General features: G+C 45.7%; 1 protein-coding gene across 10 annotated transcripts in view; it reads left to right on the top strand.

Annotated features, from left to right (window-relative positions):
* The window catches only part of LOC138760765 (retinoic acid receptor RXR-alpha-A), a 128022-nt gene that overhangs the window by 101726 nt on the left and 7045 nt on the right, over positions 1–19251 (top strand). For 8 of the 10 annotated variants that reach the window (XM_069931834.1, XM_069931851.1, XM_069931857.1 and 5 more), the window contains 3 exons: positions 1867–2067; positions 16085–16254; positions 18384–18513. In XM_069931834.1, the coding sequence (XP_069787935.1) occupies positions 1867–2067; positions 16085–16254; positions 18384–18513 (501 nt within the window). The remainder of the gene's footprint in view (positions 1–1866; positions 2068–16084; positions 16255–18383; positions 18514–19251) is intronic. The other 2 variants (XM_069931825.1, XM_069931843.1) reach the window with 2 other exon arrangements.

The following is a 19251-nucleotide window of genomic DNA, read 5'->3' as shown; positions in this document are numbered from 1 at the left end:
TCCCCCCCGACTCGCGCTGCCGGTCTCTTCCCCCCCGACTCGCGCTGCCGGTCTCTTCCCCCCCGACTCGCGCTGCCGGTCTCTTCCCCCCCGACTCGCACTGCCGGTCTCTTCCCCCCCGACTCACGCTGTCGGTCTTTCCCCCCGACTCGTGCTGCCGTTCTTTCCCCCCCCCCCGACTCGCGCTGCCGGTCTCTTCCCCCCCCCCCCCCCCCCCCCCCGACTCACGCTGCCAGTCTCTTCCCCCTCACCTGCCCGACTCGCACTGTCGGTCTCTCCCCCCTCGCCTGCCCGACTCGCGCTGCCAGTTTCTTCCACCCCCATCGCCTGCCCGACTCATGCTGCCAGTTTCTTCCATCCCTCTTGGCGGCCCGACTTGCGCTGCCAGCCCCCCTCCCCCCCCTTTCACCTGACTTGCACTGCTGGTCTCCCTCTCTCTCCACCCCCCTCCCCCCCAACCATGACAACCCGACTCGCGCTGCCAGTCTCCCCCCCCCCCCCCCCCACCTGCACCACCACCCATGACCGCCCGACTCATGCTGCCGGTCTCTCTCAGGATTTTGGAGCTGTCCGGATAAAGGACCGTGTATCTGTACGATCGTGGCACTTGACTGTCAGTCATTTTCTTGTTGTTATCTCATTGTTATTCCTGGTCCACTACTGCTTTTTCAACAGCAAATTTGAACATCGGAGTTGGGACAGGTGTTCTTGGACTGAGTGGGGAGTTATGGAGATGTGGATCTGTTTAGCTGGTTGGTAGGCAAGAGTTGATGTGAGCCATGAACAGCCTTTCAGAGGGCCTCATGATCATGGAAATCAAAGCCATCTGTCAGTATTCATTTAGGCTGTTATGTTTTTCATCGGGATTGGGGTGACATAGAATGAGATTAAAAGTGTACATAAATATGTTCGCAAATTGATTTGTGCTGGTTCACGGGATACGTCCTGAGAATACCCAGTGTTAAATGGAGGCATGTTTCATTGTGCTATCTTGCAACAGAAGCACTCATCATTTAATCAGAGAAACCCTCTGCTTGGTAAACCTCAATTTGCATGAGCGCATTTGCAAAATCTTGAGTGGCATGGATAAGATAAATGGCCATTGTCCTTTGCCCAGGGTAGAAGTGGAATTTGTTGCCACCAGCAGTTGTGGAGGCTACATTATTGGGTGTATTTAAGGGAGAGATAGATTCTTGGTAAGTCAGGGCATCAAAGATTATGAGGAGAAAGCTGGGTAGTGGTGCTGAGTGGTAAAATAGATCAGCTCATTATTGAATAGTGGGGCAGGCTCTGAGCTAAATAGCCAATTTCTCCTCCTAGGTCTTATGGTTTAAAACATAGGGGCATAGATTTATGGTGAGTGGGTAAAGATTTTAAAGGTATCTGATGGCACCTTTTTCCATTCAGTGGCTATTTTGAACGAGCTTGGAGAGAAAGGGGTTGAGGTGGATCCATTCATAGCATTTAGAAGACACAAGACAGATATGTGGACAGGAAAGATTGAGAGGGAATGAGCTGAACCCAGGGAAAATGGTTGGCCATGTTTGGCCAAGGGACTGTTTCTGTGCTGTAAAACTCTATGACATACTCTAGAGAGCAGATAGAACTCCCCATAGAGGAATAAGCCACAGAAGAAGGCAAATTACTGAGACTATCATCTTTGAAAGAGCTATTTGCCTGATGTTTTCTTTTTAAACCTGCAAATTTTATATTCAAGTATTTATCCAATTTCTGGTGTGGAATGCCAAGGTTATTAATCACTTTTGATAAAAAGCATTGCCTCTCTGTGGATTGAAGTAATGGATGCTGCATTTGACTTGCGTTGTTTCATACTCCGTTTTAACAATATTCCCCTCATTCTTTCAGGCAAGCATTACGGCGTTTACAGTTGTGAAGGTTGCAAAGGATTCTTCAAACGCACAGTGCGCAAAGACCTTACCTACAATTGCCGTGATAACAAGGACTGTATAATTGACAAGCGTCAGCGAAACCGGTGCCAGTACTGCCGCTACCAGAAGTGTCTTGCCATGGGGATGAAGCGGGAAGGTATGGGCGCAGACTTCAGAGGTGTGTCTAGTTAGGTTAAAGGATGTGTGCAGGGCTCGCTCTGCGGAGGCTCTTGGTGACGTGCAGCTTTATTGCAGAATAATCAACACTGAAACCACCCCTACAGCTCTCTGTTGTGCAGATTTGTTCTATCATTCCCCTCTATGCCCATTATGAGACCCTCGCTCTGGCTTGCGCTGGGGGTAGAATGTGACTTTAAAAAATGGAAACAAGATCAATGATGTCTTGATGTCAGTAAGGGTTTGCATTTAAATTGTAATATGGGTGGGAGGTTGATCCCAAAATTTAGCTTGATCTTGTCTTCGCCCAAATTGCAGCAAGAATCACAGATTTGTGATCAGCGGCTGATTCCCACTCTCTAGCTTTGGGCTCAATCAAGGCAATATTCGAAGTGCTTTTGTCCGAGAATGAGAGGAATAATCAACCAGAAGTGTCTGTTCTGACATTGCCAATATTGCCTTGACTGGGATCAGCTAAATCCTCATTGGTTGAAATTGGTTAAGAATAGTAATTTTCTGTGTGTGGAGGTCTCAATCTCTACATTGACCCAACTAATTATTTACATGCTTTCTTTGTTCTCTTAAATTAGTTTTTCTTTCTGTTGCATAAAGGGCCCTGGCCTAATTCTGACTAATGTGAGGATTTGTTCTCATCCTCTTGTTCCAGTCAATCATTTCTTGGCTGCCGGCTCTATGCCATGTGAGGGTTGTCCTTGCCTGCCCAGCTCCAGAATGAGGGTCTCTTCTTTGGACAGTATACATGCTTAAAGAATGGAGAATGCCTTTAATCAATGCAGAAATAATTCTGAATTCTATCTTAAAAAAAATCCTCAAATATCATGAGTCTAATATTACTGAATAGTCAGAAGATTAGTGCAAAATCTCTCACTGTTTTGAGAAGGGGCTTTGAAAGGAGGTATCACTGGCACTCTGTTGGTGCCCCTTGTGTGGTTTACTGACAGTGAACACATTCAGTAATCCAGCTGCTGTTCCCATTGCTGATGCACAGACAGGCTCCGGTACCAAGTTATGGAGATATCACTGTCAAAGGTGAATATTGAGACTCTGTAATCATAATCTATTCTAGCTCTCTTTCAGTGGTTGAAGGTATTGACTTTCACACTATATGCCTTGAAGGTCTGATTTAATTGATTGTTAACCCCTTGATGTCTGGTAACATGCTTACAACAGATTTTCAGGTTTCACATTAGCTACTGGTCTATTCCAGAAGTGCAGAAATGTCATTTTCTGTGCTTGTCTCCGACTGCTGGATACGTGAAGCATGACAAGTGACTCTAAGGAGAAAGCTTTCAGTAGCATGTCTTAACTATATAACATCACTGTAGACAGCACAAGTTGTTCTAGCAATGAACCTTGTCAGGTGACTGGAAAGTAATTTAACCAAAAAAAATGTGATTAACTTAATTTTGAGGCACAAGAGGAGGCCACTTGGCCTGACATGCTTGTGCTGGTTCTTTGAAGAGCTGACCCTTTAGATCTATCCCCTAGATTTTTGCAAAAGCTCCTGAAATTTGTCAAGCCTTTATCTAATTTCTTTCTGAAAGTTGCTAACAAATCTTCCTTTCTCCTTTCATATCATGGATTCCAGTTCAAAACAAATCTTGTATAAAAAGTTAACTTTCTTCACCTTGGCTCTGGAGCTTTTGCCAATTTCTTTCAAATTTCCTTCTGAAAGTTGCTAACAAATCTTCCTTTACCCTTTCATATCATGGATTCCAGTTCAAAAAAAATCTTGTATAAAAAGTTAACTTTCTTCACCTTAGCTCTGGAGCTTTTGCCAATTTCTTTCAATTTGTACAATCTGGTTATTTATCCTCCTGTTCAGAGATAAGGAGTGATACAACACGTGGGAGGATCTTTGGCCAATGTGGATGTGTTGATGTTTTAAAAGAGCTATTGAGATTAATGTTCTTGTAGATTAGTTCTCTTTGAATGTTCCTCTTTGATCTGATCCCATCTTTCATGTGGTCCATTTCCAATCCTAACAGAAGTAACTTCTCGTATTGCCCCTAGTTTTTTTTTGCTTACAATTTTTGGTGACTGATTCTTTCTCCAGACAGAGCAAAGTGCTTATAATTTTGAATACTACTAATTTGTTTCCATTAACCTTCTGTGCTCTTATTTAAAAAAAAAGTTCCAGCAACTCTAATTTCATCAGGTCGCCAATGACCCTCATCAATGCTGCTTCTCTTCCTCCTCTGCATCCTCTCTAATTCTTTGCAATCCTTAAGTCGGGTCCTCAGAACTGAGACCTAACTGGTCATTTCTAAAGTTCTGTCAATTTTACCCTGTTAGCACAACTGTACAGTTTTACACTCTTCTTCAGTGTGGCAATTGTTGATATTTTGGTGTGATAGATCCATCAACCACAAATTTTGAAGATATGATGGCTTCCATATTTAAACAATCGTACAACTTTAAATAGTTCGTCTTCATGTGTCCAACTTGAATTAAACTTTGTGCTGACAGTGGTGTGATAATGGGGGAATTGTAACCATTGTGGTTGTACCAGCAGATTAGGATTGATAAAGTTGTACTGAATAGTGCAGAGGGGAGAATGATGTCAAGGCTGTAAGCAAATAATGAAAAAGCTTTGAATGCTCTAATTGAGATTAATTTCAGAATGGGTTGAATACAGTACAACTTTAATTATCCAAAATGGTCATGACTGGCCCTATTTTGGATGACTGAATTTTTTGGATAACTGGTCATTTTTAAAAATCAGCCCAGTATCAATGTTTAAACTACAACAAACAACAAGGGAAGACTTTTTAAACATTAAAATAATGTTTAATTCTCACAAAAAACAATGCTGGCTACTGCTGATCCTTAACACGTCCCCAAAGCAGCTGTTGATCACTGAGACCTCCCAACTGCCACCGCTAATCCCCCGAAACGTCCTTACTGCTGCTGCCATCCCGGGGAGGCTTCCTGGGTTGGTGGAACACTCACTGGTGAGTTGGTGGGCTCCTGTCTCCCCTTGGGCTCGTTCTGGCAGGGGCTGGTCCAACTTCATGTCTGCCACTCCAGGACCTCATCAGGCACCTCAGGGGCCTACTCAGGGCCGCGGTGGCTCAATGTGGCTATCTTTGGTACCCGTAATCCTCCATGCACTTGGAACAGCTTTGCCATTGGCGGGAAACGTGAATGCCTGTCCTGCTCCTGCCCAAGAGGCCATCCTGCTTGATGATGTCAGGCCAAGGGATTCTTTCGGCTGCTTGCGGCTGGGAGACAATGGTATGCAGTTTGAGAGGGAGAGTTGGAGAGGAAAGTCAATAGGGGTAGGTAAATAAAAAATTTAAAGAGGGAGAGAAGAGAGTTACCTGAAATAAGGACAATCATCATTTTAATTTCCTGTTGGGTTTTTTTTTCAACCTGTGGGGTCAGTTCTGCTCCGAAAAAATTTCAGATAACTGAGGATTTCTGATTAAATGAGGATATTTATACAAAATATTTTGGAGGCGGAGAAATTTCGGATAAATGAGGATTTTGGATAATTGGAGTTGTACTGTACAATTGTTTCTAATCAAATTGTGACATGCTAAAGGAAGTCGGTTAGAGTTTCATTCAAACAATTTATACCTGTTATTTAATGAAAGGCGGAACTTGCTGGCCTGGAGCCATGGGTCCAAAATCTGAAGCATGTTCACAGTTGGTGATAGTTGGATTGGGGCTCAGAGCATTGACTTGGAAATGGAGCAGAAGCATGTATGGTCTAGAAGCATGATGCTCATCAGTGGTGCCAGATTATGTGCAGGCCAGCGTAGCTGGAATGCCTTATTGGAAGGCTGCAGCTCGTTACGTGACCTGTGGGACAGTATTAATGCAATGTTGGAGAAACTCAGCAGGTCAAGCAAATGATGAAAAAGCTTTGAATGTTCTAATTGAGATTAATTTGCAGAATAGATTGATAGAGGAAATACAATCATTCAAAATCAAATTGTGACATGCCAAAGGAAGTTAGTTGGAGTTTAATTCAAACAATTTGTACTTGTTGTTTAATGAAAGGCAGAACTTGCTGGTGTGGAGCCAAGGGTCCAAAATCTGAAGCATGTTTCACAGTTGGTGGCAGTGGTATTGGGGGTCAAAATGCCGACTTTATAAAGTGTACTTTATATACTAAGATAATGATACATAACCAATGTTTCAGGCTTGAGTCCTTCATCAAGGTATGAGCAAAATGTAGGCAGGTGCCTGAACAGAATGGTGGGGGAGAAGCACAGTCCCACTGGCAGGAGGTGATGGGGAAGGGGATGGTTCTGTGAATGGAGAGGGAAAAGGGGTGGAGAGCTGGAGGAAAGAGACAGAAAGAGGGTCGGGGAAGAAAGGGAGAACAGGGAGTCGGCTAGCAGAAACTGGAGAAGTTGATGTTAATGCCATCGGGTTGAAGAGTGCCCAGACAGAATATTAGATGTTATTCCTTCAATTTGAGTGGTCTTGGTTTGACAGAACATGAGCCATGGGCAGACATGTCAGCACGGGAATGGGGTGCAGAATTGAAATGGTTGCCACAAGGAGATCCCTGACACTGATGTGAACAGAGTGAAGGTGCTTAGTGAAGCAATCTCCTGATAGGCATCCAGTCTTTCTGATGTAGAGAAGGCCACAAAGGGAGTACTGGATGCAGTAGATGACTCCCACAGATACACGCTTGGAAGGACTGTTTTGAGCCCTGAATGGTGGTAAGGGAGAGTGTGGGCTTTACTTCAATCACAGTGTCTGCAGACTTTCATGTTTTACTCTTGTCGGGCAGTATCGTCAGACATTGATGAAAGATTAGCAAGCTGCATTGGAGATGTTTGTTCCTGCCACTTGCTTGCAGTCTGGTGAGAGAGTAGTCGGCTGACGCCAACGCCAGAAGCAGCTTCCTGTATCAGACTGCCTTGTGCCAACCAGCACGTACCAGCAATCAACACAGGAAACTAGAATGCAGCAAGTACAGGGGAGTCATGGCAGTCAATGAGGAATCCCCAACAGAGGGACCAGAATTGCTGCTGCAAAGGGAGGCTTTTGGCAGAAAGCCCGAAGATCGAAATGGGGATAGCAAGTGGGTTGTAACACAGGAAGGCTTTGTATGTGGCATCTGCTTTGTCACTCCTGATCATCTGACAGTGCTTACAAATGCATCTTGCCTTCTCTGTTTCAAAATACTTCAGGCAGAGTTAATTAATACAGAGACAGTGAGGTAAGGAAATCCAGCAGCTATTTTAAGTACAGATATCTGAATCAGTTCCAGTGTTATTTTAGTGGGTGGTGTATTGGCCAGGATGCTCTCCGGCCATTCAAATATCATAATGTTGTTCTTAGTTACAGGAACAGAGAGGAGTCTCTGGCTTATGAGTTTACTGAAGAGTAATACCTCAGGCAGCTCATCGTTGTTTGGGAAGCAGATGAGGGGAGTAGGTAGGAGAGAATTGTATTGACAGGGAGAATAATGGTCTGAATGGGAAGGAGGACAATGGACAGCTTTTTAAAGTCTTTGGAGCATTATATGAACTGAATACTGTGCATTGATAGAAAGGGAGAAAGGCTCGGGAGATATTGGTGGGAGGGGATAAAGCTAGTAGGAATAATCAGGAAGGGAGAAATCTGCCAATATTGACATTGTTGGCAACAATTTGGAGGCATCTGCAGTGATTGGGGGAAGTATGGCAGTAATGGGAAGGTATTGATGAGTGGAGTGATGGGAGAAGGGTGTATTATTCATGAGGTGTTAATTTTTTATTTGGTTAACATTCACATTTGTTAAATTTGATTATTCTAGGGTTCTCTTGTTCCAATTCTTTAGCCCTTTGGACTCTGTTCCTGGGACTACCAACAAATGCATTACTCTGTATCCCGGTTTTCAGGGACTACCAACAAACATGTATACTTCGAGTCCCTGTTTTCCAGGACTGGTTTTATTCCAATCTACCAGCTGGTTTGCACTGGTGTTTTTTCTGTAGTTTATCCATGGACACAGTCTGGAAATTATATTATGAAAGGTTAAAAATGACCAGAGTTCAAAGGGTTAAAAGCATGTTTTCCCCGAATTCAGTGGTTCTTAACCTTTTTATTTCCACTCACATACCACCTTAAGCAATCCTTTACTAACCACAGAGCATCTATGTCATAAGGAAAGTGATATGTGAGTGGAAAGAAAAAGGTTGAGAACCACAGCCCTAATTTATCAGGCTCCACTCACCAATTAAGCACATAAATGAGCTATTCTGCTAGTTGCCTATACATTTCCCTGGCCTGCCATATTTTAATTTTAAATTCTTTTTAAAAAATTTTCAAATCTCTGCATGACCTCGCCTCTCATGTAGACTCCTCCAACCCAAAAAAAAATCATCAATAAATTTTAAGTCTGGGCCCTTGCCCATAACACTTTTAATTGTTTCCTTAATGACTGTTGTACCTTTAGCTGCCTCACAACATTTCTAAAATTCTTTCATTATATTCCACTTCCTTTAAAGTTGTACTTAACTCACCTTTGATTAAGTTTTTAGTCATCTGGGCGTGTGTCAGATTTTGTTGGGTAACCTCCCTTTGACATGTCTTGGGATAGTTTTTTACTGTACATTTAAAAAAAAGTTTAAATATGCTGAGTCATTATTGTGAGTAACCTGGTAACGAGGTTAGCTTCTCCCTATCAAGAGAATGCAATCACAGCAGTGATGAATTTATGTGGTGATCAAAGAAATGCCAGGGGATACTGGAGATTGATGCAGGGTAATGGAAAGTGATAGATTAGATCTGGACGAGAAGATGGTTTAGTTATTGTTAAGAGACTCCTATTTAGTTTTATTTATAACCAGGGATCTGTTTAAAAAGAGGAACAGGAACTTGTCTATTTCATTAGAGGTTTGTGGGGACTTTCTATTCCCACATCTGTGCTGGCAGATTTTGGGTACATGTAATTTCTGTTTGACTGAATGAATGCACTTTAATAGATGTCACTTTTTAAAAGTTAGAACCTTCCTTTCGGTGGGCCCCATTCTCCCTTGACCAAATACATAGACACTCTCTAATTTAGTAGACCTAGGAAGCTTGGGTGTGGTGTGTAAAATTCATAGCATCTCAAAGGACACTTGAAGGCCAATCACTCCATTGTACCCACACAGACTTTCAGTCACAGGTATCCAATTAAAACCAATTCCTTGCTCTTTTCCTCCACAATTTTATTTTTCAAACTCTTATTCAATTTCCTCTTGGGAGTTTTCACTTCGATTTTAAATGGTATTCACTGTTCCTTTTCTGTGATCACTTTTCATCTCTTCTGCACCACTCAGAGATTTCTACATTCTTTGTTTCTGGACTCTTGTTACTCTACCATTGGTGCAATCAGCTTCCTAGGTTCCAAGCGCAGAACTTCCCTTCCTTAATCTTCACTTCCCATTTTTAAGTTGGTGTTTGAGAAAGTTCTCCTGCAGGAACAGATCTTTACCATGTTGCAGTTCCACATTTCTTGTCTGCAGTCTGGTAATTCACCTAAATGTGTGTCAACAGATGTTCAACAAGAAGAGGATCTGAGTCAATTTTATTGGAATCATTAGTTCATGCTACTCTACAGAAAACCTACAGGGGACATTAAATAAACAAATGTAGCGGCGGCTACACTGCTCCTGCAATAACACACACAACCAGACAGGTTGAGCTCAGTGAGCAGACTAGTTTATTGCAGGCTGCTGGGCTGAACTTATAATCCCAGGCCGGACTTGGCTGAGAACCACGCTGGAGGGCACTGACATCACCTAGGCATCACGTGGACCCCAGCGCGAGTTTCTGAGCCCTGTGCTGGAAGGAAGGCGCCATTTTGGCTGGCTGCCCTGCCAGATGGCTTACTAGCGGGGCCGGTTCGCGTGCCTTATGGTGAGCCGGCACACAGCACCCCCCCCCCCCAGAACCGGCGCCAATGTCCTTTTTTTCTGGGCGGCCTCGCTTCTTGGGCTGACCAATGACCACAGGCTCGGTGGGTTCGAGGTGCGCTGGCTTCAGCCTGTCCATGGTAAACAGCTCCCACCCGCTGCCATGTCCAGCGTGAACATCGAGCCAGAATGCTGTACAACCCTGTCTGGCCCCTCGTAAGGTCGGTGCAGAGTTGCTGTGGTTGGGCCCCTCCGAACGAAAACGTACTCTGCGGAAAGCAGTTCGCCGGGAACGTGAGACGGGCAGGTACCATGCCTGGGTGGCGGTGGGGGTTCGAAGGAGTCCAAGAGTGCCCTGAGGTGAGGAAGTAGTTCGTGCGGCGACCACTGGGGATTGTGAGGTGTGTTGATGAACTCACCAGGTAGTGCCAGTGGCGCAACGTAGACCAGCTCAGCTGATGACGCCTGCAGATCTTCCTTTGGAGTTGAACGGATGCCCAGGAGTACGCAAGGCAGTTCGTCCGCCCATTCGGGACCAATGAGGCAAGACATGAGCGTTGACTTAAGGTGGCGGTGCAGACGTTTGGCCAGTCCTTTGGCCTGCGGATGATAGGCTGTGGTGAGGTGTAGCTGGATCCCCAACCTGTTGGCGAGTTGTGCCCAGAGCGCAGATGTGAACTGGGCGCCCCAATCGCTGGTGAGGTGAGTCGGGACGCCGAACCGGGCGACCAAACCATGCAACAGTGCTCAGGAGCAGGAGTCAGGGGAGGTGTCTAGCATCTGGATCACCTGTAAACAGGTAACAGTTGCCTCGGGAAACGGGTAAGGGCCCAACGATGTCCACGTGATTGTGGCTGAACTGTTCCTGTACGGGTGCCCCGGTGTGCCTGTGCACCTTGGACATCTGGCAATGGGTACATATTCTGGCCAAGCCCACGATCTGCTTCTGCAGACCATGCCATACGAACTGTTCTGCCACCATCCGGACCATGGACCTGATGGACGGATGTGAAAGGTCGTGGATGTGACGGAAGACCTGCTTGCACCACTGCTGGGGGCACCACTGCTGGGGAAACCACTGGCTGCGGGGTGCCCAAGGAGGTAACGCACAGGATGGTGCCTTCGCCGCTCGGAGTCGGGAGGTCTCGGAACCGCAGGCCGCTGATGGCAGTCTAGAAGGCCCTCATCTCATCAGCTTCCTGGTCCCGGGCGAGCTGGTTGAAGTAGAGGCTGGGCATCAGCGCGCAGATGGCCGGTCGCGAGAGAGCATCGGCAACCACATTGTCCTTCCCCGCCTTGTGCCAAATGTCGGTGGTAAACTCCGACACGAAGGAGAGATGATGCTGCTGGCGGGCCGACCAGGGATCCTTTGCCATCACGAGCGCCAGGGTGAGGGGTTTGAGGTTGGTGAAAATGGTAAAAGTCCTCCCCTTCAAAAATTAGTGGAAATGCCGCACCGCTAGGTACGTGCCCAGTAACTCGCGGTTGAAGGTACTATACTTGCGTTCCGGCGGGCGGAGCAGGCAGCTGAAGAATGCCAGTGGCTTCCAATATCCATTCAACTGCTGCTCCAGGACGCAACGATGGCTGTGGCAGAGGCTTCGACAGAGAGTGCCATGTGCAGCTCGGTGTGCGGGTGAGCGAGCATGGCGGCCTTCGCGAGGGCATACTTGGTGGCCTCGAATGCGGTGCAGGCTTCTGGGTTCCAAGCGAACGTCTTGAGCTTGGCTGCTATGAGGGCGAACAGCGGGTGCATGGTGCGCGCAGCACCCGGGATGAAGCAGTTGTAAAAGTTGACCATACCCGCGAAATCCTGCAGCCCCTTGAGGCTTTCCGGGCGTGGCAACTCCCTGATAGCGGTTACCTTTGCAGCAGAGGGTATGGCTCCTTCGGCTGTGATGGTATGGCCCAGGAACTGCATGGACTCTTTCCCGAACTGGCCCTTGGCAGGGTGGAAGGTAAGGCCGAAGTTGGCCAGCGGGGAGAAAAGGGCACGTAGGTAGGCCTTGTGTTGCACCTGGTCCTTGCTGGCGACGATGATGTCGTCCAAATAAATAAAGAAGAAATCCAAGTTCCTGCCCACAGAGTCCATGAGGCGCTGGAAGGTCTGAGCAGTGTTCTTGAGCCCGAACTGCATGCGCAGGAATTCAAACAAGCCAAAGGGGGTGACGATGGCCGTCTTGGGTATGACCTCAGGGTGCACCAGGATCTGGTGATATCCGCGCACCAGGTCAACCTTGGAGAAGATCCTCGCACCGTGCAGGTTGGGCGTAAAGTCCTGGATGTGAGGGATGGGGTAGCGGTCAAGAACGGTTGCCTCGTTGAGCCGTCGATAGTCTCCGCAGGGACGCCAGCCGCCGGAGGTTTTCGGGACTAGGTGGAGTGGCGAAGCACCTGGGCTGTCAGACCACTGAATGATCCCCGGTCCCAACAGGTGCAAAACTCCTCCTTCGCTACCTGGAGCTTGTCAGGCAGGAGCCGGCGTGCCTTGGCGTGAACTGGGGGGTCCTGGGTGGGGATGTGGTGGAACACCCTGTGGCGCGGCGAGGCAGCGGAGAACTGTGGCTTGAGGAGTTTCGGGAACTCGTCCAGGATCCGTTGGAACTTGTCTCTGGGCATTCTGATTGTGGCCATCTGCAGTTTAGCTGCTCTGAGCGGAAGGCATCGAGGCGAATGGTCTGGAAGGTATGGGCGTCCACCAGGCACCTACCTCGAATGTCCACCAGAAGCCCGTGTGCAAGGAGGAAGTCTGCACCCAGGATGGCAGTCAGGAGCGCGAGACGGTGAACCTCCATGCGAAATTCCGTTGGCTGATCTGGAAGTGGACTGTCTTGTCTCCATAAGTCTGGATTGCTGTTGTGTTGGCCTCATGGAGGGTAGGTGCACGAGGTCCATTCCTGGATTCGATGGCCATGGCCGGGATGATGCTAATCTGGGCTCCAGTGTCAACGAGGGACCACTGACTGAGTCCCGTAGATAGAGAAGGCTGTGTCCTTGGCCATCTGCCGCAGCCATTAACAGCGGCCAGCCTGGTTGTTTCCCTGGAACGACCAGGGCTGATGACACTTCCGAGCCTTGGCTCCCCAGTGCTGGTGGTAGAAGCAGAGGCCTGAAGTGGATGCTATGGCCTTGGTTATGCTCTTGGGGGCTCCTGCAGGAGCCAGGTGCTCTACTGCAGCGCTAGGGGTGGGCTTGGCATGTTTATGCCTGTGCCTTGTGACCTGCTGGACCACTGAGCCTTCCGAGAATCATGAGAGCCATAGCTCTTGGGCCTTCTGAGTGACCTTCCTTGGTTCGGTGAAGCTCTCTTGGTCCAGCAGCGGCTGGATGTCCCCGGGCATATTTTCGAGGAAGATGCGCTCAAAGAATGGGCAGTTGGTGTGCTCACCCATGAGCACGAGTATCTCGTCCATCGGGGACCTGTCCTCCAGGGTGTCGAGGTGCAGCACCCGAGCAGCACGCTGGTGTCAGGATTTGGCCGGCAGCCCCCCCACGTGGCTTACAAGCAGGGCTAATTCGCCTGCCTTTTGGTGAGCCACCCACAAACTTATTTTAAGATTGGTTTGTGCAGGCTGACTAAAAGATTGAGGTAAATTCATGATAGGTAAATCCTGTTGGGGTCCAAACCATTTCTCTATAACAATGCAAAATTGTAATGTTGCTTATGGATCTGGTGCCAGGTAACATGGAGTGCAGTACTGATAGTTACAGATTGAAAGCCTGTAAAACAGTGGATGCAGTCTTGGAGCTGTTTGGGGCAGTGTTCCTGGCATGAATTGGGAGGAGATGTGCTTTTCCCCGCTTAACTGCGTATGCAATTTTGCAGATAAAAAAGCAGAGGTAATTGTGTAATTGAATTATGAATAATCATTTCTGAGATAATCTGAATATCACATCCAGTACAATCCCCTCCTTTCCCCCAGTGAAATGCCTGTATCCTGCAGCTTCTGCTTATAAATCTACTTGGAAATTGTTTTGGAAATTTGTCAGCTTTGCATAAAAATCCAGATGCCCAATGATTGTGCTTTTGGATCTGATTGCATAGAATGAGGCCATGTGATCGGTCATGTAATTAGCTCTGCTTACCAGCTCTCTTGCTCTCGCCCTTCACATTTTTCCTTAAGAGTATTTTCCATTTTCATTTTAAAAATTGGCACTGACTGCTTCCCCTGCCTTTTTGAGAAACACATTCCAAATTGTAACCCACTGCTTGAAAGACAGCACTTATTCTGCCTTTGACCTCTTTTTATCAGTGAAGACAAATCTTTCTCCTTTGGTTTGTGTAGTTTATTTACTCTGGGGTGGCCCAGTTACCGTGGGGTGCCATGGTTAGCATAGTGGATAGTGCAACGCTACTACAGTATCAGCAACCCGGATTGGAATCTGGTGCTGTCTGTAAGGAGTTTGTACATTCTCCCTGTGTCTGTGTTTCCTCCACGTGCTCTGTTTCCTCCCACCCTTCAAAATGTACCGGGTTATAGTATAATTGGGAGGCATGGGCTTGGGGGCTGAAAGGCCTGTTACTGTGCTGTATGTCTAAACTGTGATCATGCCATTAAATTTCACCATTTTCTAGTCTAATCTTCCATTTATGTACATGTTTGAAATCTCTCATCTCTGGTTATATTACAGCAAATCTTGTGTGCAGTTTCCGAGATGGTGTCACCCTTCCCAAAGTGTGGAATTCAGAATCAGATAATATACTCTTAACAGGCCTAACCAGAAATTTGAGGATTGGACATAGCAATTTTGCTTTTGTATCTTGTCTCTTTCTAGATTCCTTCTTTTCTTAACAGCTTTCTCAACTTATGAATTTTGATTTTGTGATTCCCAGGGTTTCATGTTTTCACACCCCTTTTTGAAATTAAATTACATATCTGGGATGGTCGCCATTGATGAAATGTACATTTTAACATGACATTTCCTATCAGCAGAATTTGCAATGGCTCTTCCTTTTCTAGTCCCAGATGAGGGTCAGGTCCATCTAATTTAAGCCCTCAACAGGATGAGTGGGAGAAACACCACATTTTTTAAATTGTTTTCATTTTTGAGTTCTGGGATTTGCTGGCAAGGCCAACATCGCACAATGGTGGGAATTGCCAACCTGGAAGTTATTCCTACTTTTGTTTGGGAAGTTCCAGGATATTGACCCAGGAATGAAGAAGAATCAATCATAAAATTCCAAGTTGGGTTCTGAGGCAATATGGAACTGAACTTTCAGGTGGTCGTTTTCCCTGAGGTGACAACCCTTGGGTTCCTTGACATTAGAAGTTATGGGTAAGGGCAATGCCAATGTGATGGACTTGTGTGCCTTTTGCTTGGTGCTTTTTGTAGTTGGCACACATGGTTGCCACTGTGCACATTTGGTTGAATGAATGTTTTTGGTGGGAGATGATACCAAGCAAGGGGGGGCACTTTGTCTTGGTTGCTTCAGAATTGTTGGCATGGACAAATTCAGACAAGGCCATCATGTTCCTCGCTTGTACCTTGCATGTAGATGGTAAAAAGGCAATAGGATATCAAAAGATAAGTTACTTACCATGGAACTAACCAGCCTCTGGCTTACTCTTGCTAGCTGTGATATTCATGTGGCAGGTGCAATTGAGTTTCTGGTGATGGTGACCTCCAGGGATATGGATAGTGGTGAACACGGCGATGGTAATGCTTTTAAATGTCAAAGATGGGTAGTTAGACTCCCTGTTATGTGAGATAGTCATTTGCCTGGTGCAAATATAACTTGCCCCTTGCCTGTGCCTGAATGTTGTGTCAGGTTGCCTCATTTGTTGAGAAGTTTGAATGGAAGTGAATGTTGTTCATTCATCAGCAATTATCTGATCAAATATCTCTCGTTTCCTTATGGCACAGAAGGAGGCCACATGGCCTATTGAGCCTATGTTGGCTCTCAGAATATTGCTAACTTTCATTCAATGCTAACTTGTTTTTGTCAGTGTGCCTCTGCTGTACTTGGTCAAAATAAGTGGAAAATTGCTTTAAAAGCAACAAGCAATAACTTGGGGTCTAGGGCAGGTGAATGAAGAAGGTGTTTCTGGAACATCATTACAACATGCAAGTTGTTTTCTCAGTCAGGAGTTCTGTTGAGTGATGTTGATTTTGGCCCTCAACAGTTATCCCCATTCTTGCCTGCAGCTGTACAAGAGGAGAGACAGCGGGGTAAGGACAGAAATGAGAATGAGGTGGAATCAACAAGCAGTGCCAATGAGGACATGCCAGTGGAGAAGATAGTGGAGGCGGAGCTGGCTGTTGAGCCCAAGACTGAGACTTACATCGATTCCAACCTTGGAATGGGCAGCAGCTCAGTGAGTACATACACTGCATGGCACAGGACATCAATAAATCATAGTGCTTGCATCACACTGTACCTCACGTCACCCTGGTTCTCTGGGCAAAGCATTAGAACAGTTCCAATGCTACATAATCTGGGCATAGCATGGACTCAGTGGTCTCCTCCTGTGATGTGGAGTAAATCCTAGGGTTTACACACAATAGTAATCCCAATGCAGGGATGGTATGCTAATAAATTCTAGTTCCTCCATCTAAAAGAAATAAATTCTATTGTCACAACAATAAATTTTAGTCCTTGGAGTTCCTCTTGAGAGTCTGCAGATGTTAGAATGTGGAACAAAAGTTAAACTGCTGGAGGATCTCGTTGGGAGCAGCAGCAATGAAGAGTCATGATTCAGGGAATCGATGTAAAAAGTCGACAGTTCCTCCCATTTACCCCCCCCCCCCCCCCCAATCCCCCACAAATAACCAACAAGAAGCATCAGAGTTTCATCAGCTTTTTTGGTTCATGTTCCAGCCTCTACACTGCTGAACACTATAAATTCCAGTGCCTACTTTACACAAAGCATGACAAGTTCCAATGCTTTAGCCGCAAGGAAATAAATCCTGGTGCCTCAGCCCCTGACATACTAGTGACCAGCATTCTATCAATGCTGCCACTGAATTTGTGGTGTTGTACAAGATGAACCATTAAACTAGAGCTCCATCTGCCCTCTTGGGAGGAAATTAAACATTCCAAGCATTGTTCTGAGAGAAGCAGCAATGTTCTTATGTCCCTCAATCAACAGAGCTAAAATAGATTACTGCTGGTCAATGCTATTCATAAAACCTGCCTGTACACAAATTGGCTCTGGTTCTCTCATACATTGATTAGAAAGCTGAGCTGATCTAACTGTAAATGGGTCAGATGGCTTTCCTCTCCATATTTTTCATTGCCCTCTAGCCATAAAGCACCATTTGTGATGAGAATGAATGTGTACGTTGGTGAATAAAGTGCCAGTCAAGAGGTGCTGGACAGTAAATAAAAATCATAAATCTATATCTGCTGGAAATGTGAAATAATAACAGAAAATGTTGATCTACACCAAAATGGTCAGCATCAGTGGAAAGAGAAACGGGGAAAACCCACCATCAAATGCAGTATCGTGAATGCTGACATCGAGCAGTTTTGTGCCATAAACGTCCTGCAATAGGTGATCAAGAGCAAGAGTTCTCAGCTCTTGTTAACTCCGTTTCTCTTTCCACAGATGTGATGTGTTTTTGAATATTTGCAGCATTTTCTGTTTTTATTACCTTGGATGGCATTGAGTTGCACTCATCCAAGCACTGTGCCAACCTCAGCTGTTCTTCTATAGATAATCACTATTGCTTACATAATACAGTAAAACCCCTGGCATCCAGCATCTAATGGGATTTGGTAGATGATGGATAAGTGAATTTTACAGTTGCTTGAGATTGTGTGTACCAAGGGTGACACACGCCAATTTTAAACTTCCGTATCTTTTTTACTGATTTATTTTTGAGGTTACTAGTAGCTTGAATTCTGGATAACAGGGGTGTTACTGTATGTATATCAATGAATTTGGTCTTCGAACTGAACTTCAGCTTCTCCTGTCTTTCCTTGTCTAAATTGATAAATGTAACTTTCTACACCCTCTCCTTCATAATATGTTCAAAATGATAAGTGAGTTAGATGAGGTTTGATTAGGAGAAACTATTTCTTCTAGGAAGAGGATCCAGAATAAAAGGGCGGATACTAAAATAAAAGCCCTGTTTTATTCAGTGATGAAATCAGGAAGCTCTTGCGCAAAAGGAAGTCAAAACCTGGAACTCTTCCTGCTGAAGCTTAAAGATTCTTGGGGTTGTAATGCTCACTTCGTGACTTTGACAGATTTTGAATCAAATTATTGAGGATTTTAGGACAAACTTGAGTTAAAATATAGATTAGTCATGTATTGGTTAAAAGTCAGAACAAGTTGGAGACGGTGAAGGACTTTATTTCCAATCTGGAAGGTGAAAGGCAATACCAAAATACAACTTTCTCCTTTAGACTATTTTGTTGAATGACATCTTGGCTCCTGCACTTTTTGAAACTCTAACCAAAGCTTGTGTGTTATCATAATCTTCTCTCTTTCCTGGCCAGCCGAATGACCCAGTTACCAACATCTGTCAAGCAGCAGACAAGCAGCTTTTCACGCTGGTTGAGTGGGCCAAGCGGATTCCTCATTTCTCGGAGCTCCCTTTGGATGATCAAGTTATCCTTTTGAGGGCAGGTAATGAGGATTTCTTTCTTTGGACAATGATGTTATCCCACCGATTGCACTAGTCAATCCAAGTGTGCCATCTTCCCTACACACTTGCCATGTATCCCTAATAAATACAAAGATTAATACTTCATATATACCTTCCAGTAAGATTGCAAGTGTCACAAGTATATGAGTGTATGAATCAGGAGCATGAGTAAGCCTGTTCTGCCATTTAATAATGGCTAATCTGGCAGTAACCTCGTATCTCTTTTTCCTTTGACCTATAGTATTCTTTCACCCCCCCCCTACCTACTTATCAAACATTTCTCTCCCTTTGCCTTAATTCAGGCAATATGCTTCAATTGCCATAGAATGCTACAGCATAGAAACAGGCTTCTAGTGTCCCTTCTTTGTCCCTTCTACTCTGTGCCAAGCAGCTATTCTGCCTATTCCCACTGACCTGCATCCAGCCCATATCCCTCCATACCCTTTCCCACCCATGTACCATTTTTCTTGAATGTTAAAACTGAGCCCACATTCACCACTGCAGCTGGCAGCTTGATCCACGCTCCCACTGTTCTCTCACTCCCTCTAATGTTCCCTTAAATCTTTCCCCTTTAGGCTGCACGGTCGGTGTAGTGGTTAGCGCAATGACTTTGCAGCCCCAGTGATTGGGACTGGGGTTTGAATCCCATGCTATCTGTAGTGAGTTTGTATGTGCCTGCGTGAGGTTTCCTCCTAGTGCTTCTGTTTCCTCCCACCTTT

This window comes from Narcine bancroftii, chromosome 1 (genome assembly GCF_036971445.1).
Source record: "Narcine bancroftii isolate sNarBan1 chromosome 1, sNarBan1.hap1, whole genome shotgun sequence".
NCBI lineage: Eukaryota > Metazoa > Chordata > Chondrichthyes > Torpediniformes > Narcinidae > Narcine > Narcine bancroftii.
This window is presented reverse-complemented; position numbering and strand designations above follow the sequence as displayed.